A 26,692-nucleotide genomic window follows, 5' to 3' on the forward strand; every position below is an offset into this window, starting at 1 on the left:
CATCGAAACGATTTTAACTTGCTAGAAGAATTGTCGAATAGCTATCTTTCTAAAAACAAATGTGGTCTTAAAATAAACTGTGATAGGTGCGACATAATCTACAGTTTGCTTTTTATTGTTAGTGATTTTCTGCTCTTCCTTTTTTTCTTGGTATAAGCAATCATTTAGCGGTGACGGTCAGAAACAAGCGAGAGAAACAGGAGAAAGAAAGAATGACGCAGCCTGGTAGATCTATGAGCCCAATCGATAAGTGTTACACCTTTACCGACTGAGTACCTCTCTATCGCTTCTACCGAACTGCTAATTGACCCCGCGAACACTGACTTGGTACTTGCGATTCTTATCTATACTGAAGCCCAGTCCTCGATTGGATTGAAGTTTCTCTGATTTTACGATTGACGCTTGCAATAGCCGGACAAAATATTTATGAATGATTTGCAAATGTCATCATCATCACGTCCTATAACACAGCTTTAGAGTACGTCATGTTACAATCAATCTCACTTCAGTACTTCATTTACAATGAAAATACGATAATTTTATTTGTCTCATAATGTTTTATTCTTTAAAGATTTGAAAGTTTGAAATGTTTTCGCAAAAATGACAAAACTTGTAAAAAAAAATTCACAGTGTATAACAATTTCTATATCTGATCTGGAGCGAGGCGAGTGAAATGAATATTCTTCTACGAATGAAGACAAATACTTCGAGTACTTCATCTTTTCACTAAATTTTCAGTTACATATATATTGTGCTATATGTATATATAAAGCACAAAAGAAAGGAAAACAAAAGAAAAGGGTAAGCATTGAATGTAATATTCAACTAAGCTTACTAAGCGTACACATAGAAAAAGAGGGACACATGCACGCAATAAATGTTATGCACTTTTAAAATTAAAAAAAAAAAAAAAACGCAAAGTATTTTAATATAAAAAGTAATGCAGTTATATTGGCCTCGAGGTGAAACTTTTAACACCCAAACTGAAATGAATATGAAAAAATAAGAAAAGAAGAAAAAGCAGAGTCTTACGGCCCTCACTACCGTTTAGTTTGCTTTCTTTTTTTTTTTTTTTTTTTGGTTGAGACTTTTGGATTGCTCTGAATAAATATTTGCGCTACATGCTCGCTTAAGGTACGCAAGCTGAATGAGAAATGTCTATGCAGCATTCTTAGCCGGAAAGTAGTAGACTAGTAGTAGTGCCAAAGTTGTCGATGATGTTCGATTCATTCTTTAAAGTATCGACAAGACTAAGATCTACTACGATTCACCAGAAATCCATTATGCAACATCGGAATGGCGACCTCGTGGTCGGCCGTCGCTAGAAGTCGAGTGTTCTAAAGTGATAAGGGAAAAGACTATGACTTCGCCGTTCTGGAATGAAGTTAAAATCGTGTATATTGACGTTTGTATCTTAATTCGGAAAAATCAATTATGTTGAGGCCATATAAAAATTGAGTATATATGATTATATTGTGCTGAAGAATTGTCCGAGGGCGAGATCGTTCACATATTGAGATATCGAACACCCAAGTGATCAATCGAATGTAATTTCGGGCAAGGGAATTTATTATCAGCAAATAGAAAAAATAAAATTCTTTGTTTCCCGTGCACTTTTATCATTCAACCTATACTATAGATTATAATTAAAAAAAAAAAAAAAAAAAATTAAATATTGTGAATTTATCCTCTTTCTCGATTTTCGTTATGTTCATCTTGAGCGAGGTTGTGAACAAAAAATATTTCTTTTTCATATGTGATCTATGAAGAAAAATTGACATTCAATTTTCTATAGGTTTTGGTTGGATTGATATGCTGTTTATATATGATATGATTACTGTTTAACAACACAAGAACGGACGGCTATGGCTGTATAGTATAAAATATTATGCTCCTTAAGGTTTTTTTTTTTGGTTCAAGGTTTCTGAAACGCATTCAAACATAGCTGGTTAACTAATAAAGCTAACATTGCCGCATCCTTCTACGATACATAAACATATTGCGTACTGAACTCAAATATTTCCTGCTGTAGTTGCAAATATTCTACTTTACACAACAAACATACTACATATGCATCTTTTAAACTTGTGCATCGACAACATATTCGTTAAGACGTTAAAATGTATAGAATATGATTAAAAGTTTTTGAAAAATAAACAAAAATTAAACAAGTATGAAAATTTATATTCGGGCGCGATCGAATCTTTTGTCCCCGTTATCGTTGTCTTGAAAAAGATTAGAAAATTACCCTTACTCGATACCATTGCGTAGGCGGGACTGACTGATTTTCTCTATTTTTGTACATGTACTACACGATTACCCATAGAATATAGAAGCAAATTTTTAACGTTTTATCTATTGGTGCTAATGTGTAACAAGCAAAAGAACTAATTTTTTTTTTTTTTTACTTTCAAATGCATAGGTGGTCTCAGGTTATGATGTCCTGCGACCGTGTGTCTTTGGACTAAGATGTCTGAGATGCAATAACAACCTGTATGCCATATTTAAAGCCGATTGTTGTATCTTTGCGATCACAGATATTACGTAGACACACACACGGATATTCTTAAGTCCGTTTAGAATTTATTACAAACGTTTTGGCAAAATGAACACACACTTCATTCATCGGTGATGGGTATAAAAAGTAAAAAAACAATTTTCTATTTTCATATGTGGGAACGGGGCCAAATAGTAAATAGTAGTAAAGATGAAAATTTAACATAAAATCGTTAAACATTTTCTTACAAAACATGTCTATAAATCTATTAGATATTACTGAGAAACAGAGCTAGCTATTTATACAGACAGGTTATAGGTGAAAGTTCATTTCTTGGTCTTTTGCTTCTGACATACACATCGGTATTGTTAGCATTTGGTAATACCACTAGCATGTTATACCCTTGAGGTATACAGTATGTATACAAATTTAATATCCCAAAAGTAATATACGATGAAAACTGTATTTGGGGGAAAAATTTATTTAGAAAAAGAAAACTTTGTACTCATCTTCTAAACTCGTAAAAAGTGAATAGTCAGAGATACAATTAGCAACTTTTTTCAACTTCTTGTCACAACGTCTTCCTGATCGAGGTGTTTAACAAACTCTCTACCTCAATAGCTATTGAGTTTAACAAATTAGATATGACAGTAGAGTTAAAAACGAAACAAAAATATTCAAAATCGGAAAAGAGGAAAAGAATTTATGTGCGTACCTGAATGACGTTATGCAAAATATGTTTTGTTATTGTCGCTTTCGCGTCGTCATCAATAATCGAGATGTCCTCTCAAATTAACTTAATTTCTAATGTGCAAGAAGAATATGATGAAAAAGAGAGAATGCAAAGAAGTTCGGGCAAGCGTTTGCGCTTACCCTGATTCTTCTCTATTAAGTGTTCTGGTAATTATTAAATACTTGCACATGTTCTGGTCATTTCTTCACTTGAAAAAGACATTTATTCAGAAAATTTGATTTTCTTCTCCCCATATTTTCGCTAATAAATCGATACCTTGTCGACAGAACGATATTGGTTTGGTAGCGATCCAATCATTGACCCATTTTTGCGCTTCTTCAGAATTTCGAAAGCACATGCCAGCCAAACCATGCTGGATCAATCTGGAGAAGTGGTAATCAAGTTCACCGGATGCGGCAAAACTTTCCATTCGAACTGAAACAGTGTAAGCTTGGCAATTCTTGCAACGTGCACCCGAGCATTGTCATGAAAGAGGATGACTTAGCAACTGGTAACCGCTATTACTGGTCTTTTTTTTTGCAACAATACATCGTTCAACTTGTTCGATTGACATTGGTAATACGCTACACCTTGCTAATCGCGCCATATGCCCAGCAAAACTTTATGGCCATGAATTTTCCGGTTCGGTGTTGATATTGATTTCTCTCCTGGACTAACGCATGACTTTTCCCCCCTTGACATTATCGCAATAGATCTACTTTTCCTCAAAAGTCTTCTTTTTTTTGTCTGACAAGCAAATGAAACAAACGAAAGAGATGAACGATGAAAATTGCGATTTTGAGCTTTCCATGATTAGCACTTGCATACATTGAATAACTGAATAATAGTAAGAGGAAAATTGTTATTTCATCGAGAGAAAATTCAAAATCATTTTCGTCCAAAAAAAATTTCACTGATCAAAATACGCGCAGTCACCTATTACAACCAGCAAAAAAAAAAAAAAAAAAACAAATTAAATTACATTACCCTCGCCTCTGTACAAAAATATGCAAAATTTGAGGTAGCGTGACTCTAAACAATGTCCCCATCAATAAACATGAAGGGTTGGAGTTCTATTTTTTCGGTTTCATTGTTTTGCTTGCCAAGAAGAGATATTTGTTTTCTTTTTTTCTTTTTTTTTTTTAACATACATCCGTGACTATTTGTGCATTCATATCGAGAATGAAATCTAGAGCAAAGCAATAACGAAACGAAATGAGTAATATGTATAACTAACAAGCACATTCATATAACATAAAATATATTCGCATTGTCATTAAAATAATCAGATATGTGAGGAAGTGGTTACATGGTCATGTACGCAAAAATTATTTTTGCATTCACATCATTCTGACTTTAGCAAAATTGATTGGAGCATGACTTTGATAAAATTTAAGCTTTTAAGTAAATCCATTTAAATCTTTTTCCTTTTTTTTCCCAAATTTTGTAAACCAATCGGCCGCATCTTTCTTGTATTCACAGTCACACATAGCTAAGCATAGAAACTTTATAAAATAATTAGTACGACTCGTAATGATTTCATTCAATATTTGATAAGTTGAAGACAACTGAAACGTTACAATTTATTATGCGTAACGAGTTCTTAGAATTAAAAAGATTTGTGTAAATATAACACGGTACGAATTAACCGAGTTGGGCAAAGGGACTTGTAATCACTTTACATAAAAGATCACTGAAGAAGGTCATAGGATGACCTATAGATCTAGTGCTAATGACAAATCCATAAGCACATACACAAAATGTTTCGAAATCTCATGACATTCCGATCATTGTTATTGATGTTGTTTACACAATGGAAAGGACTCAATTTCCAGTGTCGATAAAGCTCGATTGCTTTTTATTGGGGTAAAATATTATTCAAGCAAAGCAATGGTTTGATGAACGTTATATGGTAGAGTATTGCTTTTCTGATTTTGAACGCGACCCCACAAATACAGCAGATGCTGTATGCTGATTGCCTCCCGAATCCGAGAGTTGTTCCAGAAAACATAAAAAATGTGCACAAAGTCGTTTTGTACGATTGAACAGTGAAAGTGGGTGAGATATTTGACACCTTCGTGATGTCAGACAGCAGTGTATTTACTATTTTACATCAACATATGCCCATAAGAAAACTTTGTTTGAAGTGAACGCCGCGTTTGCGCACTTCCGGTCAGAACAATAATTGTTTGGAGCTATTTAGACGAAATAGAAAGAATTTTTCATATGACACTGGATGATACATGACTGCACTGGCAACAAGCCAATTTCGACCAAAGCGACCGAAAACACAACAGTCGCCTGGCAAGGTTATTGTGTCCGCGTTTGACGATGCATATGGTGGGACCGGGACAAAGGATCAATAGTGGATATTACAATGATAAGACTGCAGAAAAACGGCCCTATCTGAAGAAAAAGTAAAATATGCTTTTTTACTAAGACAACGCAATGTATAAAAAGTCTTCCACAACAATACAGCACAAGTTGGTCTTCGAGATTTCCACAACCATCCTAGTTTTCAGATTAAGCCTCCTGCGACTATTATCTGTACGCGTTTCGCAAAAAGATGCATACGGGAGAGAGGTATGTCCCAAGTGAACAGATGATCACCAAAACTTGAGCTATGTTAAAGATTTGAACAAATCGTTCTTTAAGAATTAATCTATTACTCTTGAAAAAAATTATGTTAGTGGAGAAAGTCGAAAAACTTATTGAAAGCTGTGCTGTATATTTAAATATTTGTTTCATTCACTCAAGAATCTTTAAAATCATATACTTCTTAAAGGGTTACCAAGGGAATCCAGGAAAACGAATAAAGAAAGTTGATCACGATAATGGCTGAAACGATAATGGCTGTTAATAGTCAACTGTAGTTTAATCTTCAACCGTACGACTGACTTGTTACAGCAGTTACAGTATCAAAGCCTTGGTTTGTTTGACTTTTAGACCGAAACTTACCCAAAAAATGTAGCTCTTCGAAAATTGATTTATTTCGTACAAACGCTTCGTGATATCTAACCGAACCTTTCCGTACTGAAATGAATGTTAGTTTATTGTGCGAATTTTGCCTTTAATGGTCGGATCAATTGTACCAGTTGTAATCGATAGTGGTCCGTAGTGAATTCTTTATTGGTTTGCAGCACCTTCTAACAGATTGCATTTAGCCGATCTGACCAAACAAGACACTAAATTTAGTAACAAAAATTTTTGTCTTTGCTATCGATATCCATGTCAACAGTTTGACGGCGATTTTTTGCTTTTTAAATTACCCCAATGTGTACCTATCTTTCACTATCCGCGGCGGCTTAATAGCAGCCAAAGTAACGGTTACGGGAATTTGCAAATCTTTGCAAATAGTTTAACATATTTAATATTCAAAAAACCTATGTTTGGTGGACTGTGTTTGAGATACGGTAGAGCAAAACAAAAAATTTGTAATTTGCCAGAAGAAAAGCGAAGAAATCACAATACAATGCAGTATTAATTTCGTCTTCCGTTAAAAATTGAAAAATGATTTTTCAATTGACGTAGAGGCTACAACGGAATTCATACTGTATGAAAGAAAATGAAAATTTAATTTGTCCTCCTCATGTTATTATAAGAGATTATCTTATACCCCTGAGTGGCTGACTCAAAGCCAAAGGAACTTAATGGTCGTCGCCTCAAATCGCAAGCAATGAAACCAATAGCCTTTAGGGATGCTTTAGTCCTAGCATTTATTTCTCTTGCTATGTTAATGTTACTGGTAATGATAATAGAAATTATCAAAGAGATACTTAACCGATGGCCTACTCCGTAAGCAACTTCGTTTTTGGTCAAGAGGGTGATAATATATTTAGGAATACTTTATGGCGAATTGCAGCAATTTATTTAAGTTTAATTAGAAGTAAGAAAAGTATGTGCCTGCCAACCAAATATTTAATGCTTTCATATCTTTATTGTATATTTATTTTTTGATGGGCCGCATTACCAAAAGAAAATGAATACAGGAATATACGTTTGTGAGATTAAATGCACGGACGGGATTTTTTAATTCCTGTGCAAAAAACTAAATAAAAAAATAAAATAAGAAATAATAAAAATGTATTAAATAACATTTAAAGTTCCTCTCATTGTTTCACGTTCTTTCCTTATTTTATTCTAGGTATCCAAAGTTAATCTTAACTTTTCTTTCCCAGTTTCCTCTTCGACATGATGTTTACAAAAATCTTACATTTTCAGTCCTTCTCTCTCCATAAGATTAAAAGTAAACATGTAACTTTCTTTATAAATACCTAGAGTGAATTTAAGTATGAAAAGTAACAAGAGTAAGATGACACGTTCCCACACGTTCCTTTCGCATGCATTCTTAAATGGCAGTAATGTATGCAGATAGTACGTATGCAGAGATAGTATGTATGCAAGCTCGCATGGGAGTATTTTATTTAAGGTATTGGAGAAATTGTGCATGAAAAAAAAAAAAACAAAAAAAAAACAAAAAAGATTATTCTTCTCATTACTTTTCATCGCATACCTTAAATTTAAAAATTCTTATTTAAAAAAAGAGCCGATTTGTTTTTTTTTTTTTTTTAAATTAAGTCAATAGTTCGAACAACAAACTGGTACCATTAAGATAATGCTGATGATGACATTAATTTGATTCGCTTCATCTAGAGAACGTTGCATGCCAAGAGAGCAATGCAATTCTCATTTCGTGATAGCGTTGAGACACAATAAGCTTAAAACATTTTTTATGCATATTCAAAATTTATCAGAAATGTTAACGGCTATGTGTGTATGTTATTAAGGGAAATGCTTTTGTGCAGCATAGCAATCGCAATGTAAACTGATAAGCTGATGCGGGGGTCTTCCTGAGTTGAGCTCCTTCTTTTCAATCATTTACGACATATTATGTTACAAAGGTTACTATGACGTCAATGAGATATCAACAGCTCCAACACACAAAGTAATCCATGGGGTTAACTTTCATGCGATATTGTCATCATCATCAGTTGAACGAACTTACTTTAGGACTGATGAAAATTTCGCAAGTTTTCACCCCTGCCATAAACGTATGCTTGCTCAATGTCGTCTCCCTGTTCATTTATGCAAACATTCGTAAGTCCGTTCTGGTAAGGCATTTGCATTGACGCATTGCATCACAGTTAATTTCTCGCATTCAACTAACTATTGTTTTCTTGAAATATTTTTCATAGTAGGGTAAACAAGAGAAAACTTCGACACTCTGTGTTTTCATTCAGACAGAAAAGTTTACTTTAAATTAATTCGAATCACGACTACAAGATGTTAGAACTACCAGAGAAGATTGATTAACAAATATTTTAAAGTATAAATTAAAGGGATTTTATGTTGGTCACGTTTAACAACATTCTGCAACAACAAAAATGAACATGAGTTTTTAACTTACTTAACTTGACTTTAGTAACGTTTATTAAATGCAATCCAACACATGTAATCGGTAGTGACACAGAGAGAGAGAGAGAGAGAGAGAGAGAGAGAGAGAGAGAGAGAGGGCACATTCCTTTTGCCAAAACATTGCCAAAACATCGCCCAGACTTCAAATTTGGCAAAAACATTGAAAGTTCTTGGACGCAAGTCGATATTAAAAATGGGCCAAATCAGTGAGAACACATGGCTCAGCACCGTATCGGATACACTGTGAACATCTCTGCTTTTTAAAAGGGCCAAAAAAATTTGTGTTTTCCTCATTACGCATAAACTAAAGCAATAAAATCGACAAAACAATTGAATGTGTGTTCTATGGGCGATGCCGTAATATGTGTGCGCATATGAAAAAATTGCCCACGGCTACCCAGTATTATAATATATCAAAACTTGATTTTTTTTCAATAGCTCAAAAATCCTACAAGGTACATAAAATCTTGGAAAGTTTAAAATTCGGAATGCACCTAAGCATGTCCATCTGTCCAACTTGAAGTTTGATGTATCTAGATTTATTTTTCGAAATTTTTTTCCAAATAAGGTTTCTCGTGAGAAATAAATCTTTATATTATAACAAGGTATAAAAAAAGAAGATCAGATCCGCTGCTTTATAGTGAGGCGTTGTATGGAACGTTCAACAGCTTTGACATTTCAGCCAAAACATGTCAGTGTCTCAAATTTAATCGTTATATTCTAAAAAAGACAGACATCTACATAAACGTAGTGCATCCTTATTACGTGTGGTGGATAAGATAGAAATATCAAAAATTTATCTTTAGCCAGCCCAATAGCAATCGCACACAACCTTATTATTCGGAGTTAAACAGTTTTTCGGGAAATTATTTTAAATTTAGTTTACGAAGTTAGTTTAGTTACACGAATTCATTCATATTCATTATTGTTTTTCTTTATAAAATATTAACCTTCCTACATATATATATAGATATATTTACAAGCACTTGTTAACTATATTTCAATTCCCATGTACCCATATTTCAACATTACATTATAGGTTTAAGTGCTCATATATTATATAAAAATTTTAAGCTTAAAATCCTTAACAGATTAAAATATTTTCATAAGTTGAAAAGTTCTTCAAAATTGCCTTGGATTGGCAGATAACTTTCTGTTACCTTTTTTGTATATATGAAGTTTTTTTTTTAAATAATTATTTCAACTTAAAGTGAATATAATCGAAAAATAAGGGTTTTGTACTTAAAGTGAATTTATTTATTGCAACAGAGAAACTACAAACAACAAAATCTACGCATAGAGTTTTTATGAATTAAAAATCGTACCTATCTACCCATTTACCTGCCTATGTAGAAAATGAAAAATATATCGTAACAGACTTGAAAAATAATTGAACAATTGAACTGCTTTGATATGCTATGCTTTCAATAAATCACATAGTCGAGGTGAGTTAACGAAACTTGATTGAAAGTAAAAAAAGACTAAACTGAACTTTATGTCTCCGCGCGAACCTTAAACTTAGAGTCTATTATCAATCGCAGTGGTTCTTAAACATCGAAAACTAAACTCGTTTTCCAAACTAGTATCACAGAGGGGGAATACGGTTTTTTAGGTTCGTGGGTTAGGCTTAATTGTGGTAGTATGCGAAAAATATCTCAACGTCGTCCAAATTGGGTAAAGCTGTCAGTTTAATATTATGAACAAATTTTTACCATCAAATATTGAAAATTTTACCTTTTTACTATATAAAGATTCAGTTTTCCAAGGAATGGTTAAATGGGAGAGGCCTTAAAACATTTCCCAAGCTGATCCGAAGTTTTCACACCAGTTTAAAATGCCGAAATACTATTACTTAACTACTTCTGTTGGCAAATTTTAAAAGTGTCAATTTTTTGTATGTAACAACCTTTCAAATTATAGCGTTATATGGGGAGTGGTCGATAAAATGGATCGATACAAACTATTTTCAATAGTGTGCGTTCTTAGGCTAAAACACGTCGTTGGAGCAAATTTCATCAAAATATCTCAATAATTGCGATCTATAGGTTGTATCCGAATTTAAATCGACAAACATCAGCCGGACGGACGGACAGACAGACTTAGGCTCGATCAGTATAATAAAATGTAGGTCTATCCTAAGCCCTCTTGGATGCTACATAAGTCTGCGTAAATTTAATATAGTCTGTACCACAAGTGATGTAGCGTATAATTATACGTATGCCCGATGGCTAGCTTTTCCAACTAAATATACCTTATAGAATTTCTAAATGTTAAGCGAAGTAGTAGAGAAAGTAAGAACAATACAGTCGAAAATAAGAGCGGTCACTAAATGATCCACAAAAACAGTAACTGACTTGAGTCAAATTTATGAAAAGATTTTATTACTTTTCACTTATTTTGGTCATAAAGAATTACCTGCCAAAGTTTGGCGCCATATGGAGGCTTACTTCTCAAGGGAATTTTCATATAAGGTGGCATCTTCAAAATGGACTTGTGTGATCCAGCAAAACCAATGTTCACCATGGAATAATGAAAATGCGATCTTTTTGTCATATGAAAGTTTAAGTTTCCTACGAACAGTTGTTCGCGAATGCAGGCTATCTATCCCCTGTGTGAATATCCAGCATCACGTTTCACTTATAGACAATAACCCATCTCCACCTGTCTTCGAATCCCTGAGACATCATATCGTTGATAGTTTCACGACCTATTCCACTATTCGAAGCTATCGTTTGCTGATTTTCAGCAAAAGTCATTTCCGGTTTACGGTCCGTACGGGTTAGTTAGTGAAGAACCGCAGGAAATTTCGGAACTATCTAATACCTATCGCCTTCTATTTAAAAAGGATATCCTTACGCGGCAAAAAATAAGGCTAAGGATATGCGAATTATATTAATGTGCTTTCCCGTTCTGTAAATGGAAAAGTTGTAATACAAATATATAAATAGTTATTTACCACCACAAAGTCTTATGTATTTGCAAACCGTTCATGGGAGGGCCTAGAACATTGATAATAATTTCCTTTTCTAATAATTGAAATAAAATTAAATAAAGAGAAGTAGAAAAAAATAATTGCAATTATTCTTTCTTTTTTAATTAAGAATACGTCAGCTTATTAAATCTTTATGAACTTATGGAAGAAAATTTCCATATTAAAAACTGATTTCGTTCTAATTCATTTAAATGTATTTCTATTATTTATATTTGTTTTCTTTTTGAAGTCAATTGCTTTTCACTTTAAATTCTATTCCATAATGTAATATTACTGCAGTAAAGTGAATTTATTTTTTTGTCAAAGGAATGCAATCATCAGCATACATGCATATGAGAAACATCTAAAATGACAGACAAATTGTTCCAAATGCACGGTAATTGGATTTAACAAATAAATGCAAAATATGAAGCAATCTTTACTTTCTTTCCTTCTCTCGCTCTATATATATATATATATATATATATATATGATAGTTACGTATGTATGGATGCCTGTAATGCAAAACGCACATAATAACAAGAGATGTAATTATGAACAATATTCGGTCGCAACCGAATCTTTTATAAACACCACCTAAACTTATCCTAAAAAAGTTTTAAAAACGGGAAAAAAACCAAAATTTGCATACCCTATAATATTAGGTGGGGACGGCGTTAATTTTCTCTATTCCCAAATTCTCTGTTCCGAAAATTCATATCGTGCCTGTATGGCGCTTTATGAGTGACTAGCAAAAAAGGCAGAAAGCAAAGGAGTTCGCACCTTTTTTTGTTACATAGATGTGTGGGCGTTGCGAACGTGCCCTTTCACCGGTTGATATAATATTGAAATTCTTTTAAAAATTTGTAGGCGCTATTTTCATTTATGCAAACAGAAAAACGTTCACCACAGATACTACACATATGGACAGACGGACAGGTAAACGTACTGAGCTGCATTTCGAATTTGAAACCGGCCAAGAATTTACATAGTTAGCGGGGGCATTATAGTCGCATTGAAAGTCGCTTCGGGGCATTATAATGGTACTGAAAAAAAAAAAAAATTCAATTTGAATACACTGTAATATTGGTTAGGCGCGGTTAAATTCGCTTATTCGTATGCGGGCTCTACAGTGCTGCCCGTAAAGTATACATTCACATTTTTCTAGATTTATCTACTGTTTAGTTTAACAAAAACATTTTTTATTCTTTTTGAAAAACAGAGATGTTCGCAATTTGCGTGGTACTGCAGGCGTGTTCTTCGACCTATTTGGTCCATTTACAATACCAATCTGCATCATTTTTGTAGTCAGAAGTATGCTTACAACAGATATTGCTCAGATGGACAGGCGGACATGCTTAAATCAATTCAAAATTTGATGCTGATCAGGAATACGTATACTTTGTGGAGTCTCTGACTTCCTTCTGGGCGTTGTAAACGTTTTGACAAAATGCATATACCCCTCATCCTTCGGTAATGGGTATAAAAAAATGGGTATATATGTATATCACTACGGTATGCAATAGGACATATATACACACATGCATGCATATAGTAAATATAACTTGGTTATGATGGTAATGAACAACACATATTCTAAATATTCACTTTGCAAACGCACTGCTCCACCACTATTCGTTTAAATTCGAATCTAATTAAAACCGTCCTTTTTCTTGTTATTTATTAATTTTTCTTTTTTTTTTTGAAAATGTTCATAAGCATAAGTATACGCATGCGTATACGTATTTGAATTCTCCCCTTGTGTTCAAAAAATGTAAATAAAACGAGCGTAGTTTTATATGAAGATAAATAATCATTCACAAGTAAATAACCTATAGAATGCCTGACAGGAGTAGTCATAAGCATAAGTCAACACATCAGCATACCAAGTTAATTATAGATTTTCTCTTTCGGTTATTAAGGGCTTTGAGCAAAATTTGAAGACATATTGTAAAGTAACATCAGTTACTCATCTCTGCTCTGTTTGAGGCAATGTTATCATCTCTTATCATCAAAAATCTTTTACTTTATTTTCGATCAAGAACTACTGACATATATAAAGTTTTAAAAATCTTCTTCAGGCTTAGCATTGCATGTGATATTCGATAGAGACGAAAATAGATAGAAAGAAACTGCTGCTGTCAACAAGGTGCTGCTTCCTTAACAAGGACAGACCGATTATAAAAACATTACGTTTGAAGTTGAAAGCATGCTATAAAGTGCGACCACTTTTCATTCTAAATTCAATCGCTATAATTATATTGAATAATATATGAAGATCTGAACCTTATGAGGTCTGATCATGTGCGACGCTGCTCCTAATTATTCTATTCAGTCAGCTTATTTTTTTTTTGCCTACCAGTATGAAATACGCTGGAAGTCTCTGAAATTTTTTCTTTGTATATTTCATAGTATTATTTGCTATGGAATCGCTTCTAGTTTTGAAATGCACTCTCATCCAAATTTAGTAGAAATACAGAAAGTAGAAAAAGAATCTACTTATGTATTTTGCCTTCTCTTCTTTTTATGCCAGCGAGCATTCCGAGAGATTCTTGATCGTATCCTCATTGTTTATATGCTAGGTTTTCTCTCGAGTGTTGCCAAAAAATCACATAGAAATTTGCGAGGCCAAAGTCATCAAATTGTCTTTCCTATCGGCAAACTCCACTGGCCAGTCAGACTCCAGCAGGACTCACGACTTGATTTGTTGTTGTCATATATGTTTACATATATATGTAGATATATATATATATGGATCGTCGGAACGCTATTAGTACGTCGTGCTATTAGTCGATAGTACGTGAGATCAGCAAATAATAAAACTCTTGCCATTATTAATACAAGCACTGACACGATCAATTTATCTGCTATGTACCGAATAAATGATTATTAAGCGGACTCAGACTTGTGCGACGTTTGGGAACTCGTTTAAAGTTTCTAGTGTCTATAATTACATATATCTTATTCCTACAAACCATATATTAAACTGATTGTGTGTTTGTGTATGCATTGAAGGCGTATGCAATGATGATTGTAAGAACAATTACAAAAGGTAATGCTTGCATATCTGTTGTATGTTCTTAGCGACGGCTAATAAGGTGATTAGTTTTCTATGTGCTTTATTTAACTCTGAGCATTAATGCGAATATAAGTAAGTTTTGCTTTTTGTTTCATTTTATCGAACGCGATTAATGCATAATGAATAGATCGGCCATTAAGCTCTTTAAATAAAGTAATACATGTAAAAATGCAAAAGAAATGCAAGGAAAGTTTCGCATTTTTATTCTTATGAGTCAAACTTAAGAGGATTAGTAAGGCAGCTGACAGCAAAGAGTTTCTGTACAAGTGTTATATTTATTTACGTATGAATAATTCAATCTTATAAAATTTTCCATCATTTTAAAGGATTATTGAACAATTGCAAGACTTAATGCTATTCTTAACTACGTATCTACAGTAGCACTTAGTTTCACTTATTTTATTCGTTTAATAATACTATCTTCCCAAATATTTAAGTAACAAAATTGTTCAAATAAATTTGTGAACTTTGAATTTTTCAATATATATTCAATGGAAGTATCCGAGCTGTGAGGTGTATGCTCGTAGAATAAGAAAAGTTTAATTTACTGTTAAAACAATGCGTAGGAAATTTTGTGAATTGTTTTATTATTTGTTTTTTTTTTTTTTTTTTTATCTAGAAATAGATATAAAAATAACAACGCACGGAGACCTTGATATTCAATTTGAGGTCTTTCTTTCAACTTTCGCTACCGCTGATAACTTGTTAATGCGATATTCAAACATGAAAAAAATTATAAATCTATCCACAAACTAAATCCCTCACCAAAACCGCAATGCCTTCTCAGCTCTCACCAAACCTACAGCATTTTCCCACACATCCTACCACATACTATCGCGATTTGTAGTAGTTTTAGCGGATTGGCAGCCTTTGGAACCACCTACCAGTAGTGGCCTTTCTCATCGTGCCTTATGTTTCCACTGCGTAATCGAACGTAAATAAACACTACTCCCTCTTCCCGTTTCTCTCAATGGCGCCTTCGACGCATCTATGCGTTGCGAACGAATTGACAAAGTAACTATATATTCCCTTCGATAGTGAAACTAAGTAGCATCGATCCTGAGAATTTTTAATTTTACTCTCCTAAAAATTCAGTGGATTTTTTTAACTCTTCCTATAAAATATTTTGGCATTAATTGAATGTATATATATTATAAATTAAGAAATTTATAATTTTATTTCAAGTAAGAGTGAGAGAGGAATGAAATCACCTGACTTGATCGATTTTCGGCAAGGAATTTTCTTATACAATAACCTTTTCAGCTAAGATCGCATTTTCACATTTATTGCTTAGAAGTGGATATATAGTGCATATAGTATGTCTTAAAAATATATTACTTGGGAAGCATGAAACTATGAGCCGTGCCATTTCTTCTCCCGTTATTTTGCCTACGAACTGTACGAACTATACGTGCTTTTTTTTTTACACAGTAGATGCGTTCTTTAAAAATTCGTGCAAAAAAAAATGATGTAAAATACATGCGACCTATGACAAATTTAGGGAACTTTAAAAAAACGTGTACGACGAAAACACTCTATACTACATATCTACATATTTATAAAACAAAAACAATTCAGTTTTATTCTATCATTAGTAAATATGTCAGATATGTCTGGCACAACTGTCGGATTTGATTCAAATGAAGAAATTCGTCCGTTTTTTTGTTGCTATAAAGTCTTTAAAGTGTTTTAATTTCCTGTAAAGGAGTGTATTTTCAAGTTCTCGCGAACTAAGTCAGCAGTTACTAGTTGAAATTCATTTACGATTGCTGCTATGTACATAAGTGACTTTCCGACACTGTCAAAATTAGATTTAAAAAAAAAAATTGTTTCGGGATTCGTGTTAGAGCAAACAATTCGTGTAAAAAAAAAATACATATGTATAAGTGTTATGTCAAAATCGAGTAAAAAAGGAGTTAAGTGTTGATGTCCTTATTCTGTTTTAGGCTAAAAATGTCACAATGTCCAAGAGGATGAATTTTCATGTGTTGGCTTGGCTATGAAAAGGCATTCGGCGTAAGTACGGCACGACAAATTAATTACCATTCTTAAGCGATTAGATATGGACGGTGAATAAAAAATCTATATCGGCATCGAATCGCCGTAAAAGTATACGGTTATAATACTAACAGCATAAGGAATGCCGATGACACTACTCTTTTCGCATATAGTTTAGGTGGTAAACGCATTAATCTCACAAGCAGAAAAAATTGTGTAACAACACAATTGTTATAAGCCGGAACATGCCAATAGAACGTGTAAAAAAATCGTTGTCTGTTCTTTTTTTTTTTTTTTTAGCAAAAAAGCTAAATCTTTTTTTTACAAGAAACGACAATGAATGCAAAACAAATAAACGAATTAATTTGATTAATAGTGATTATAAACCGGGAGTTTTTTCTTTTGTTGAGTTAATGCATTTAATTAACGTATGGACATTCATAAATATCATAGAGATGTAAGCGTAAAAATATATCCACCTACATATATACAATATAAATTTACATAATTGTTGAGTGTGTGTGAAGGCTTCCCATAGTTTGTTAATTATATATTCGTACATGCTTTTTTTTTTTACCTTTTTTCTCATGTCAATGAATTAAGCTACGCGCAAAAAAAAAAAATATATTAATTTGCTTCGCATATTAACAATACATTATCTGTCTTGAGCTGAGTACTCACAGCATAATTTTTTATTTATTTTTCATTATCGCACATTTCGATTTTGTTCATAGAATAATAAATGAATGGTTGGTTAAAAACATCATTTTATTCCTCGCAGATACATTCTATTCCCATCTATCCCCATCCATCTTTATCCTAAATAGTTTTATTAAAGCTCAATTTTTATTTTTATAGTCATTGAGGGCTGTCGGCAATTTTCCTCCCATAAAATAAAAAGGATTTCTTTTTAATTGCCTCACTTGAATGGATATTACAGCCATGTATCCATATAGATGTAAAAAGTGTTACATTCAAATTTACATCATTTTCTCAAAATCAAGAAGAAAAAAATCCTGCTTGTTTCACTAGAGAATGAATGAATGAATCAATGAATGATTCGATTGAGAACTATGGGACAATCGTGGCACGATAAAGGAGATGCAATGAAAATGTTTTTTTTTTTTTCCTAGAATTATTACACGTCTAATTTTGTTTTGAAACAGTTATTAGAAATTATTTCAGGTTTTCTGATACCCGATCTTTAGTGCAGGCCCAGAAGGGGAATTGCAAAGATTACAGCGGAGTGATTTCGCTTAAACGATCACGATTATCAGGTGATTATTAGTAAACTCAAAAGAATGACTCCCAGAGTCGTAATCACATGGTAGGGTTACCTTTTGACACAACACTTTTAAAAATAGACCTAATACTCTGGCACGAACTTTTCCAATGTCTGGGGACGAAAAAGAGTTTTTCGTTTGATGCATTCGTTTGTATTCGTTGTTATGAGTGCAATAGTTAGTTCGATATTTACTGTAGGAGAAAACTTGGACGGCTACCATTTAATTTTAACCAGGGCTTGCGTACAATGCATAACGTATAATGTCGATCTTAAATTTAAATATGTGGTTTCTATTTTTCACTTCAATATTCGGAATCGTATGATTTGCAATCGTAGACGAGCAAAAAGTAGACGGACATGAACATAAGATAATTGTCAAAGTATGGCTTACATAACTTCAGTAATCCAATCTGCATATGTATATTTAAGAGCTGCCTTCTGCAATCACCTGACAATCGGTGAGCTCCGACAATTCCTTCTAATAAAAGAAACAAACTATTGTTCATATCTGAAAATTAGTTTTTTTCATATCTCTTTAACTTAAGAATGTAAGGTTTTCACCGCCGCTCGTTTTTAGTAAATTAATTTGTTGGCCGATAAGATTGATAGATTGCCACGCTGTCATCCATTTACCATTTACTTTCCTTTCAGGACCGTTATTAACTGATTAGTCTGTTACAGTTATTAAAAGCGTTACTATGTCGGCGCAAATTGAACACAAAACAGTTACTTTTTCCAAAATATGTCAATTAACAACACCAAGCACTTTCCTTAGGTTACTTATTTCAGCGAAAGTTGAGCTCGAATAAACGAATTTTGAAAATAATATAGAAACATATATATATATATATATATATATATATATATACGCACATGTATGTTCATAAGTTACGTTCGTATGCATCTTAACTATCGTTTTATATGATATGAGCTTTAATTGCTGGCTTATTATTAAGCAAACAATTAAGCCCAAGATAAGTTTAACTTCCAAGAATGTAATGTAATGCAATGCAATGTACGTCGGAAGGTGTAACGTATGCTTCTTATATTTGTTTAGGGATCCACATTAAGTCTATTAGCATTTGCAACGTTAGTCACATGTTAGTTGCAAGTAACGGCAACAGTATGAAAGCATGAATGCAATCAGCGCCATTTAGTGCTTTAATGTCTCAATATTTTTTAAATCATCTACTATTCATTTATTCTATTCAATGTGAACTCATTAATGAAAATCAATGAACTTGCACTGCTTTTATGTATTTATTTACTATCACTTTCGTATTTCATTTAAAGTTGATTTTAATTAAAATTTGTTTTTGTTTATTTGTTCACATTGTGCATACAGTATGCACTTATACATGTCGGACACGTGTCCATGTATTCACTCAACGTTAATTGATATCTTTTTCATCAATAAATAAGATCTCAGATCTAACGGGAAATAATGATAAGAGTTAAATTAAAGGCAATTATTATTTTTATTTTTTATTTTTTAAATAATAAAGCGGTCTAAGCTTTCTTTAGATGCAAAAAAACAAACTCCTCGTGTAATTGCGCCTATTTTTATTAAGTCAGAGGCGATTATATTTTGTATATGAACCGAGCCTTTTGATATCAAAACCTTCAAACTCTTAAGATTCTAAGGCGAAATTTGAGATTTGAAATAAAAAATCGAAACTGTGTGCATATGCATTTTCCTGATTAAAGCTTGCAATGAGCATGGTTTGCTAATATATAGCGCACAGTTTCATTTATTTTACGGAAAACTTTACTACTTACGTACAACAATACGACAAACGCAAGGTTATAGGTCATAAAATTTTCTTCTTCCTTCACTTTTCACTTTTTAGAGGTTTTATCGTTATTACTCATAAGATAAACACATCAGACAGAATGTTTAAAATTCTATCCGTCATATCCCAAGCGCAGATATATAATTTCTGCCTAAAAATGCTTTAATTCTAAAGTAAATCTGGTGGACACCACGACGTGGTCGATTAATTATACCCTACACCACTTGTAGTATAGAGTAACTTAAGTATGTGCGGACGTATGTAACATCCAGGAGGGCTTAAGGTAGACCCACCTTTTATTATACCAATATTGGTCTTAGCCGGTCTGTGCGTTTGGCCGCCTGATGTCTGTGCTTGTAATTTTGCGTTCAAGCTGCAGGTCGCAATTTTCGAAATATTTCGATCAAATTTGGTATATATCAAAATTTCTCGACAATACTGGCTAAGTAAGAATAATGCGGCATTTGGTGTAAAAATCTCGGTTGGGGCAAAGTTTCGAACTCCTTTTGGTATAACAAAAACTGCAATACTCCAGATCATAATAGTAATTTAGGGTAAAAAAATTGACTGTACCACATTTGCATCATCGCGGCCTATTTTTTGGATTCTAAATTTTAATATGTTAAAGATGAAACTTAACCCATACCAGTTATTTAAGACGAAAAAATGCACTTTATCAAATTTGGGCTACACCTGTTTTTAAATCCTACATTATAAAAGAATTTTTACGAAAATTTTTCTTTTTTAGGGCACAAAAGTTGAAATTTCAATATGTTATGATGAAAGCTGATCCATGATAGTAGTCTAATATTAAAAATTAGTTATACTAAGCACCATAATTTTTGAGCCTCTTGGGCGCGACCATTCTAACAGAAAGTAAGCCTTTATTTGCAAAGTGCTCTAATTTTTAATATAACGATCCATAAGAGTCAGATCGTATAAAAACAGGGCATCATTTTTGTGTTCTATGTCAAAAATAAGAATTGTGTTAGACAATGTAGCGTAGGGTATTTAATAGTCGGCCTAGCCCGGTTGTAACGTTTTCACTTGCTTTTTCTTAATAACACCATGAATATGGATGTTGAATGAAAGGGCTTGGAGACTAGAATGCGAGAAGCTAAGTTTATTAGTTCCAAATTAAATACAGCGAACATCGCGTAGTGTATTATTTTTACCATCACATTAGCGTCGATATGGATATCCCATAAAATGGCTTGGAGAGTAAAATTGCGAGAAGAAGTCTGTGTTAATTCCAAATTAATTATTAATTTAATAAAATTTTAATGGTGGCGGAGATGGGAGACTAGGCCTGCGCCGGTTATAACTTTCTTATTTTCTCTCCTACTTGCGTCGCCATACATTCGTATAATAAAAAATTGTTTATCCTTTGAACCTATGTTAATTTCTATGCTTCCGTATTTTCCTCTCATTTAGTTGAAGCTTAAGAATTAAAGAAATGTTTTAAAACATTCACAATCACTTCGAGCCAGGGAATATATAGATTCCCTTCTGCTGCTCCCAGACCCATATACTCGATTAATTTTTTATCTTGCGCGGCAAAATGGGTGGCAATGAAATGAAATCCCATTTAAATACATCGCATAACACATTGTGGAGATATACTTCGTAAGTTCCCAAATTGCCAGTCTTCTTCTTAATCTACATATTCAGAATTATTATTAGACGATGGCAATGTTATGATTAGTACAAAATATTTATTTTCAATTTTATTCACTACTTTTTTACATACATTTTCATAAGTAACTTGATCGATTAACTTAAGTATGTATATATTAATCGAGTACATTCAGGAGAAGCTCAAAGGTTTTATATCGCTAAGAAGGGATTTTACCGAACAGATCAGTTCACTGTTTCTGCATCGTGACTCTAGTGAATCAGGGTAAACGGAACAAATAGTTTGATGCAAATCAGAATAAAACTATAAAGTGAGATTCGAATCAATAAAAATCCAAAGCAGTTTTTATATAATAAAGGTTTACGTACGCCCAGATTGCGCCAGGTAAGATTGTAAGCCAATCGTATTTCGTCGAGATCTTCTGAGCATATTTCAGAAACTTGAACGAATGTGGCTTGTTCAGGTGTTATATGCACTTCTAGTCTGTTCAGAGTATTATCCGCTACATGATTATATTCTAAAATGATGTCACGTCGTCTTGATATACGATTCCATATGCTATGTTTGAACATAACTTGTGTACAATGCAGAGCCATACAACAATACGTATGCATCTCAGTAGCTAAATGCTTTGGTGAGAAATAACCTTTATCTATGTAATAATAGGCTTCCTGATTTGGAAATATGTTAATATGTCTTTCTTTCAAGAGTTTTTGAAATTTTAGGTAATCGTTAATCGGTTTGTCAATAGTTAGGTACTTTTTTGGATTCTTTATATGTGTCGCGGAAGGCTCGGTCACTTCCCCGCGAATGCCTTCACTGGTTATATACAGTGTACATTCGACATGTCGAGTTTCCAAAATGAAGATCACTTCGTTTTCGGGACTGCCAAAAGAAAATATGTAAAAAAAAATTTGCCGATAAATTTGATTAAATTTGTTAATCAAACAATTAAGATAAACTTACTTGCTTTCACTGGGCCTTAACTCCCAATATTTGAAAGGGAAGTGTTCATAACGATCATAGGCTAAACCGAAAATACCTTAAGATATAGGAGAGAATGAGAGAATTATTAGGGCACTGATTATTTTCCGGATGTAATTAGCTATAATATTAACAACGACGCACCTAATCGATCGGTTTCAATTATGATTTTACGTTCTTCTTCAATGTATTGCGAGCTTCTAATATGCCGAGTGGTCCAATGTTCATATTTGATACGTTTAGCCTTAAGGTCGCGTTCACTACCATCGCATGTGCTTTCTGTACTAGTTTCTCCCTTAAGAACCGTAGGTCGTCTATTAAATGAACTCGAAGATCCACGTAACTCCGAACGTCGTTTAGTTACTCGTTTTATATGTGATACAGATATCGGTTTTATTGTTGGCTTTTGCATTTCGTGCTTTTTGCTCCATTTTTTCGCAACATCAAATTTTGCTTGGAATTCGGGCAAGTCAAGTATATCGCGAAAGCTAGGTTCGTACCTTTGTTTAATCAATTTCAATGTGTTAATCAACTGATAGAAGGTTGTTGGTGCAGATGATGGAGTTGGTGAAAAATTGTCCAGAATGCTTAAGAAATGCAAGGATTCTGCTTCCTCAAAAATTGTAAACAATCGCTCCGGATTGTTTTGTTGCGCGGCATCATAGTTAAAATGATGAAATAAGGCTTTGTTAAGTGAGCTGACCCATTTACGTAGCATTACCGGGGCAGCGACACGAGTGCTTTTTTCTTTTCGCTTTCCTTGCTCGTCTTCCTGAATCTCTTTGTTAAATTTGAATGAAGATATCATTTGGGGAACACAAAATTTCTCTATTTTACGCAGTTCTTCTAAGCTCATGAGCCTGTTTAATGGAAAATCCTTTACATAACACCCATCAGCAATTCCTGGTTTACCAGGTACTATTGTTGATTGTTCGGCCATATTTGCCTGATCTTCTGCAATATTATCTAAATGCGAAATTTCAAGGTCGCTTGTCTTACTTCCAAGTCTTTCAAATTTTTGTTCAACACGTACAGGTCTCTCAGTAACTTCATATTGGCACACAATTGGCTCGCTCCAATAGCAAAGGTACTCGGGTATTTCAATTACCAATACAAAAAAAGGATTTTCGGCATCAATTTTTTCCCTTAACGCCTCAAGGTTAGGATTTAGAATGTTTGTGCCGCTTTGTCTTGCTTCCAGCATACTTTGATTTCGAGAACGATGTGTATTAGTTGAATATTTGCGCATCCGTGCATCCCCGTCAACAACGAGATTTCTATTATTCAAATGCCAAACCATATTGTAATTCCCGAAGTCAGTAACTGCGGGCGTTTGAATGCAATTTAATTCATAAATACCGCCCAAAATTACGAATTTCTTAAGGTTAATCTAAAATCGCAAAACTGTTACAAGAGCAATTTGCGGTGAGTAAGACTTCATTGAAACATTTACCTCGTCATCAGTTAGATGAATGACTTGAGCGCTATGAATATTATCCATAAAAGTTTTATGGTCCCTACTTTCCTTTTGAAGAAATTTCTGGAAAATATCCGGATACTCATCGTCGTCAATTTTTTGCGGCGCCTTAGGCATTTTTATACCTTTTGGTATTTTCTGCTTTTTATTGTTTTTTCCATTTTCACTTTTCTTTTGATTTTGCGCTTGTAGAAATTCTTCTTCCTTTTTTTTATATTCCTCATAGTTTCTTACAAGCTGTTTCCGAACTTCCTGCTGAATTTCATTTTGCAAATCGAATTCCTTTAGCAAGCATTCTGACAATTCTTAAAACGAGATGATGATGACGATGATTATGAGTTTAAACATAGTTAAAGCATTATTTATGATCAATCTGTATCTATATACTTAGGCTCTTAGTATATAGCGAATTGCTTTGTTAAGCGAAAAAATTTCATTTTACCACTTTGAACGAATGTGTGCAAAGTGCTTTCCTAACTATATTGGGGAATAGATGTGTAAAAACGACACGCCCTTATATTAAGCTTTAGATTTTTAAAACAAAAACTGCTGATCACAGGTCATTTTTCTTTGAACTTTCATTGTACCTTCGGAAGAAGCTGTGCGAAGTTTCATATCAACGTTTACGGCAATTTTTCTTTTGTTCTCACCTCTCGCGTACATCTTCACTGATAGCTCACTGATACCGAAGGCTCCATTCGCAACCGATTTGACCTCCCCACAAAGTGGGCGCACAAGAAGAACCTAACCATCTTTTCTAAATATATAAAATCATGTAAAGGTGATATATATACGCCATTGGCGCTGCTATCATCTGCTAATAATCAAAATACTTAAAATTCTGATTTATTATATTTGGGAGATAATGGAAGGTAAAGAGTCAATTTCATGATTTCTAAAGTAAATATGGAGGGATGCCAAATTGAAAAAAAAAAAAAAAAAGCATAAAAAAAATTTCTGCTTTAAGATGTGAATTAAACTGACCTTTCATGCAACTAGAAAGAGTTTCTGTTGATTTCTGATAATGCGGCTCAAAGTATTTTATTCTTTCGCTAACATGATCGAAATTCGTATGAACTGCTTGTATAGTCAATCCCTCGCGCAACATTGAATATGGTATATGAAGAATTAAATTCAATTTACGAAAATCGACTAACAAACGTGGTTCACTGTAATAAAGTTTTTTAAGAAGAGAGAAAGCCAGGAAGAGAAAAAATAATTAACGAAATTTGTTATAACGTATGAGAGAGTTTAATTTACGGTGTATGTGTCCAACGTATTGGAACATTTTTTAGGCCCCATATTTGCATTTCAAAGTTACTCGATACGAAGGCATGCTCCCAAGTCAAAGGATCCAGTGATCTGTAAAATTTGAAAAGCAGAAGTTAAAGGGAAAAAAAGAAATTATTCGATAAGTAAATAAAATCGCTGTAAACGAGATTTATAAATTTTCACATTTAATACACGTCCGTCCGGGTGTTAATATAATAATTGTGACAAGCGTAAAAGTCAATTTGATTCTTTAAACCTGATAAGAAGGCGTTAATACTTAATATTCAAAAGAAAAAAATAAAGAAATAAATAAACTTGAGAACTTATTCAGATTAGATTACTGACATTACCATATTGAATAAATAAAATGCGGGAAATTTTCATTTGAAATGATGTCATGACTCACGTCTTATTGTAGAATCCCGCACTTAAGACTCGATAGGTGTAACGATTTAATAATGCCCGGATTTCGTTTTGCAATTCTTCTTTCAGCACTTCAATTTGATCTAAAGCCACTTTTGTGGCTTTGTTCCTTTCCTTATCATCTTTGAAAAAGTATTCGATCCTTCGTAACATCTCCAAATAAGTATCAATTGTTTGTACATATTGCGGTTCAAACTCGTTTTCAGCTGTTGCCAACAATTTTTTTTTCGTCATATTGTTGCAAAATATGTCTTGCGACAAAAGACTGTGCTCATCAGCTAATAGCAACCAATTACGAGTCAATTCTACATTGATTTGTTCGAATAATCGGAATTGAGCCATTTTCGCACGGACATCCGCCGGGATATTCGGTTTCGGCATTGAATCACAATTTGCATACGCGTTCCATTTATCCAGCAGCTGTTGTTTTTCTCTCTGCCGCTCCACAAATGTTGCAGCTTCTATAAAAGGGAATATGGATTGAATGGGTAGAAAGAAATGTTTAGCTTCTATTTACCATTTATAAAATGGATACAAGTCTTTAGATCCGTTATACGATGAGATTGTCTCAACTCTTGTTCCTTTTTTTTCTCTGATGATATAATAACGAACTGTTCGATTTCTCCTTGAACAGGGCTCCCTTTTTTGCGAATGATCTTCGACTTGCGTTTGCGACCGTTCGCCATAGTCTTGCTCTTCTTTTATTTACTGATTTTTTTTCGCGATCCTTGTCCGATTTAAGTTTTAATTACCTTCCCTTGAAAAAATTATCTGGTAAATATCGCGCGTTTATTGTCAAAATCGATCAATACTTTTTACGTATAATCATAAATAATTGCACTGCAGACCAAAATATTTTATTACAAATATTACGCAAAAAGAAAAAGCGCGCGATTGTAAAAATTGTAAAAAAATACAAAAAAAAAAAATTAAATACGTAAAAAACCAACGTTCACGGCAACAAGATATCTAGAAGATTGATTAAAAAATTTTCAATTGCTTTATGTCGTTTTCATATCATGCTAACTAGATTTTATTCGATATTAGAAAAAATTGCACAGTGAAATCATCCACATAAGTAGACTGATAGGGAAGAATTGCGACAACCAAGTTAGTGTTCGTGGGTTCA

At 33.4% G+C, this 26,692-nt stretch overlaps 1 protein-coding gene across 1 annotated transcript; it reads right to left on the minus strand.

The window, feature by feature from the left end:
• Positions 1-21,578: 21,578 nt before the first annotated feature.
• Positions 21,579-26,249, minus strand: LOC119632254. The gene is made up of 10 exons (XM_038025108.1): positions 26,081-26,249; positions 25,547-26,024; positions 25,129-25,230; positions 24,853-25,037; positions 24,103-24,173; positions 23,845-24,006; positions 22,536-23,781; positions 22,374-22,449; positions 21,776-22,292; positions 21,579-21,710 (listed from the first exon to the last, which is right to left on the minus strand). Exons 1-10 carry the CDS (start codon positions 26,247-26,249, stop codon positions 21,579-21,581), a joined length of 3,138 nt encoding a protein of 1,045 aa, XP_037881036.1.
• Positions 26,250-26,692: the final 443 nt, after the last annotated feature.

This window comes from Glossina fuscipes, unplaced genomic scaffold (assembly GCF_014805625.2).
Source record: "Glossina fuscipes isolate IAEA_lab_2018 unplaced genomic scaffold, Yale_Gfus_2 0, whole genome shotgun sequence".
NCBI classification, from domain to species: Eukaryota; Metazoa; Arthropoda; class Insecta; order Diptera; family Glossinidae; genus Glossina; species Glossina fuscipes.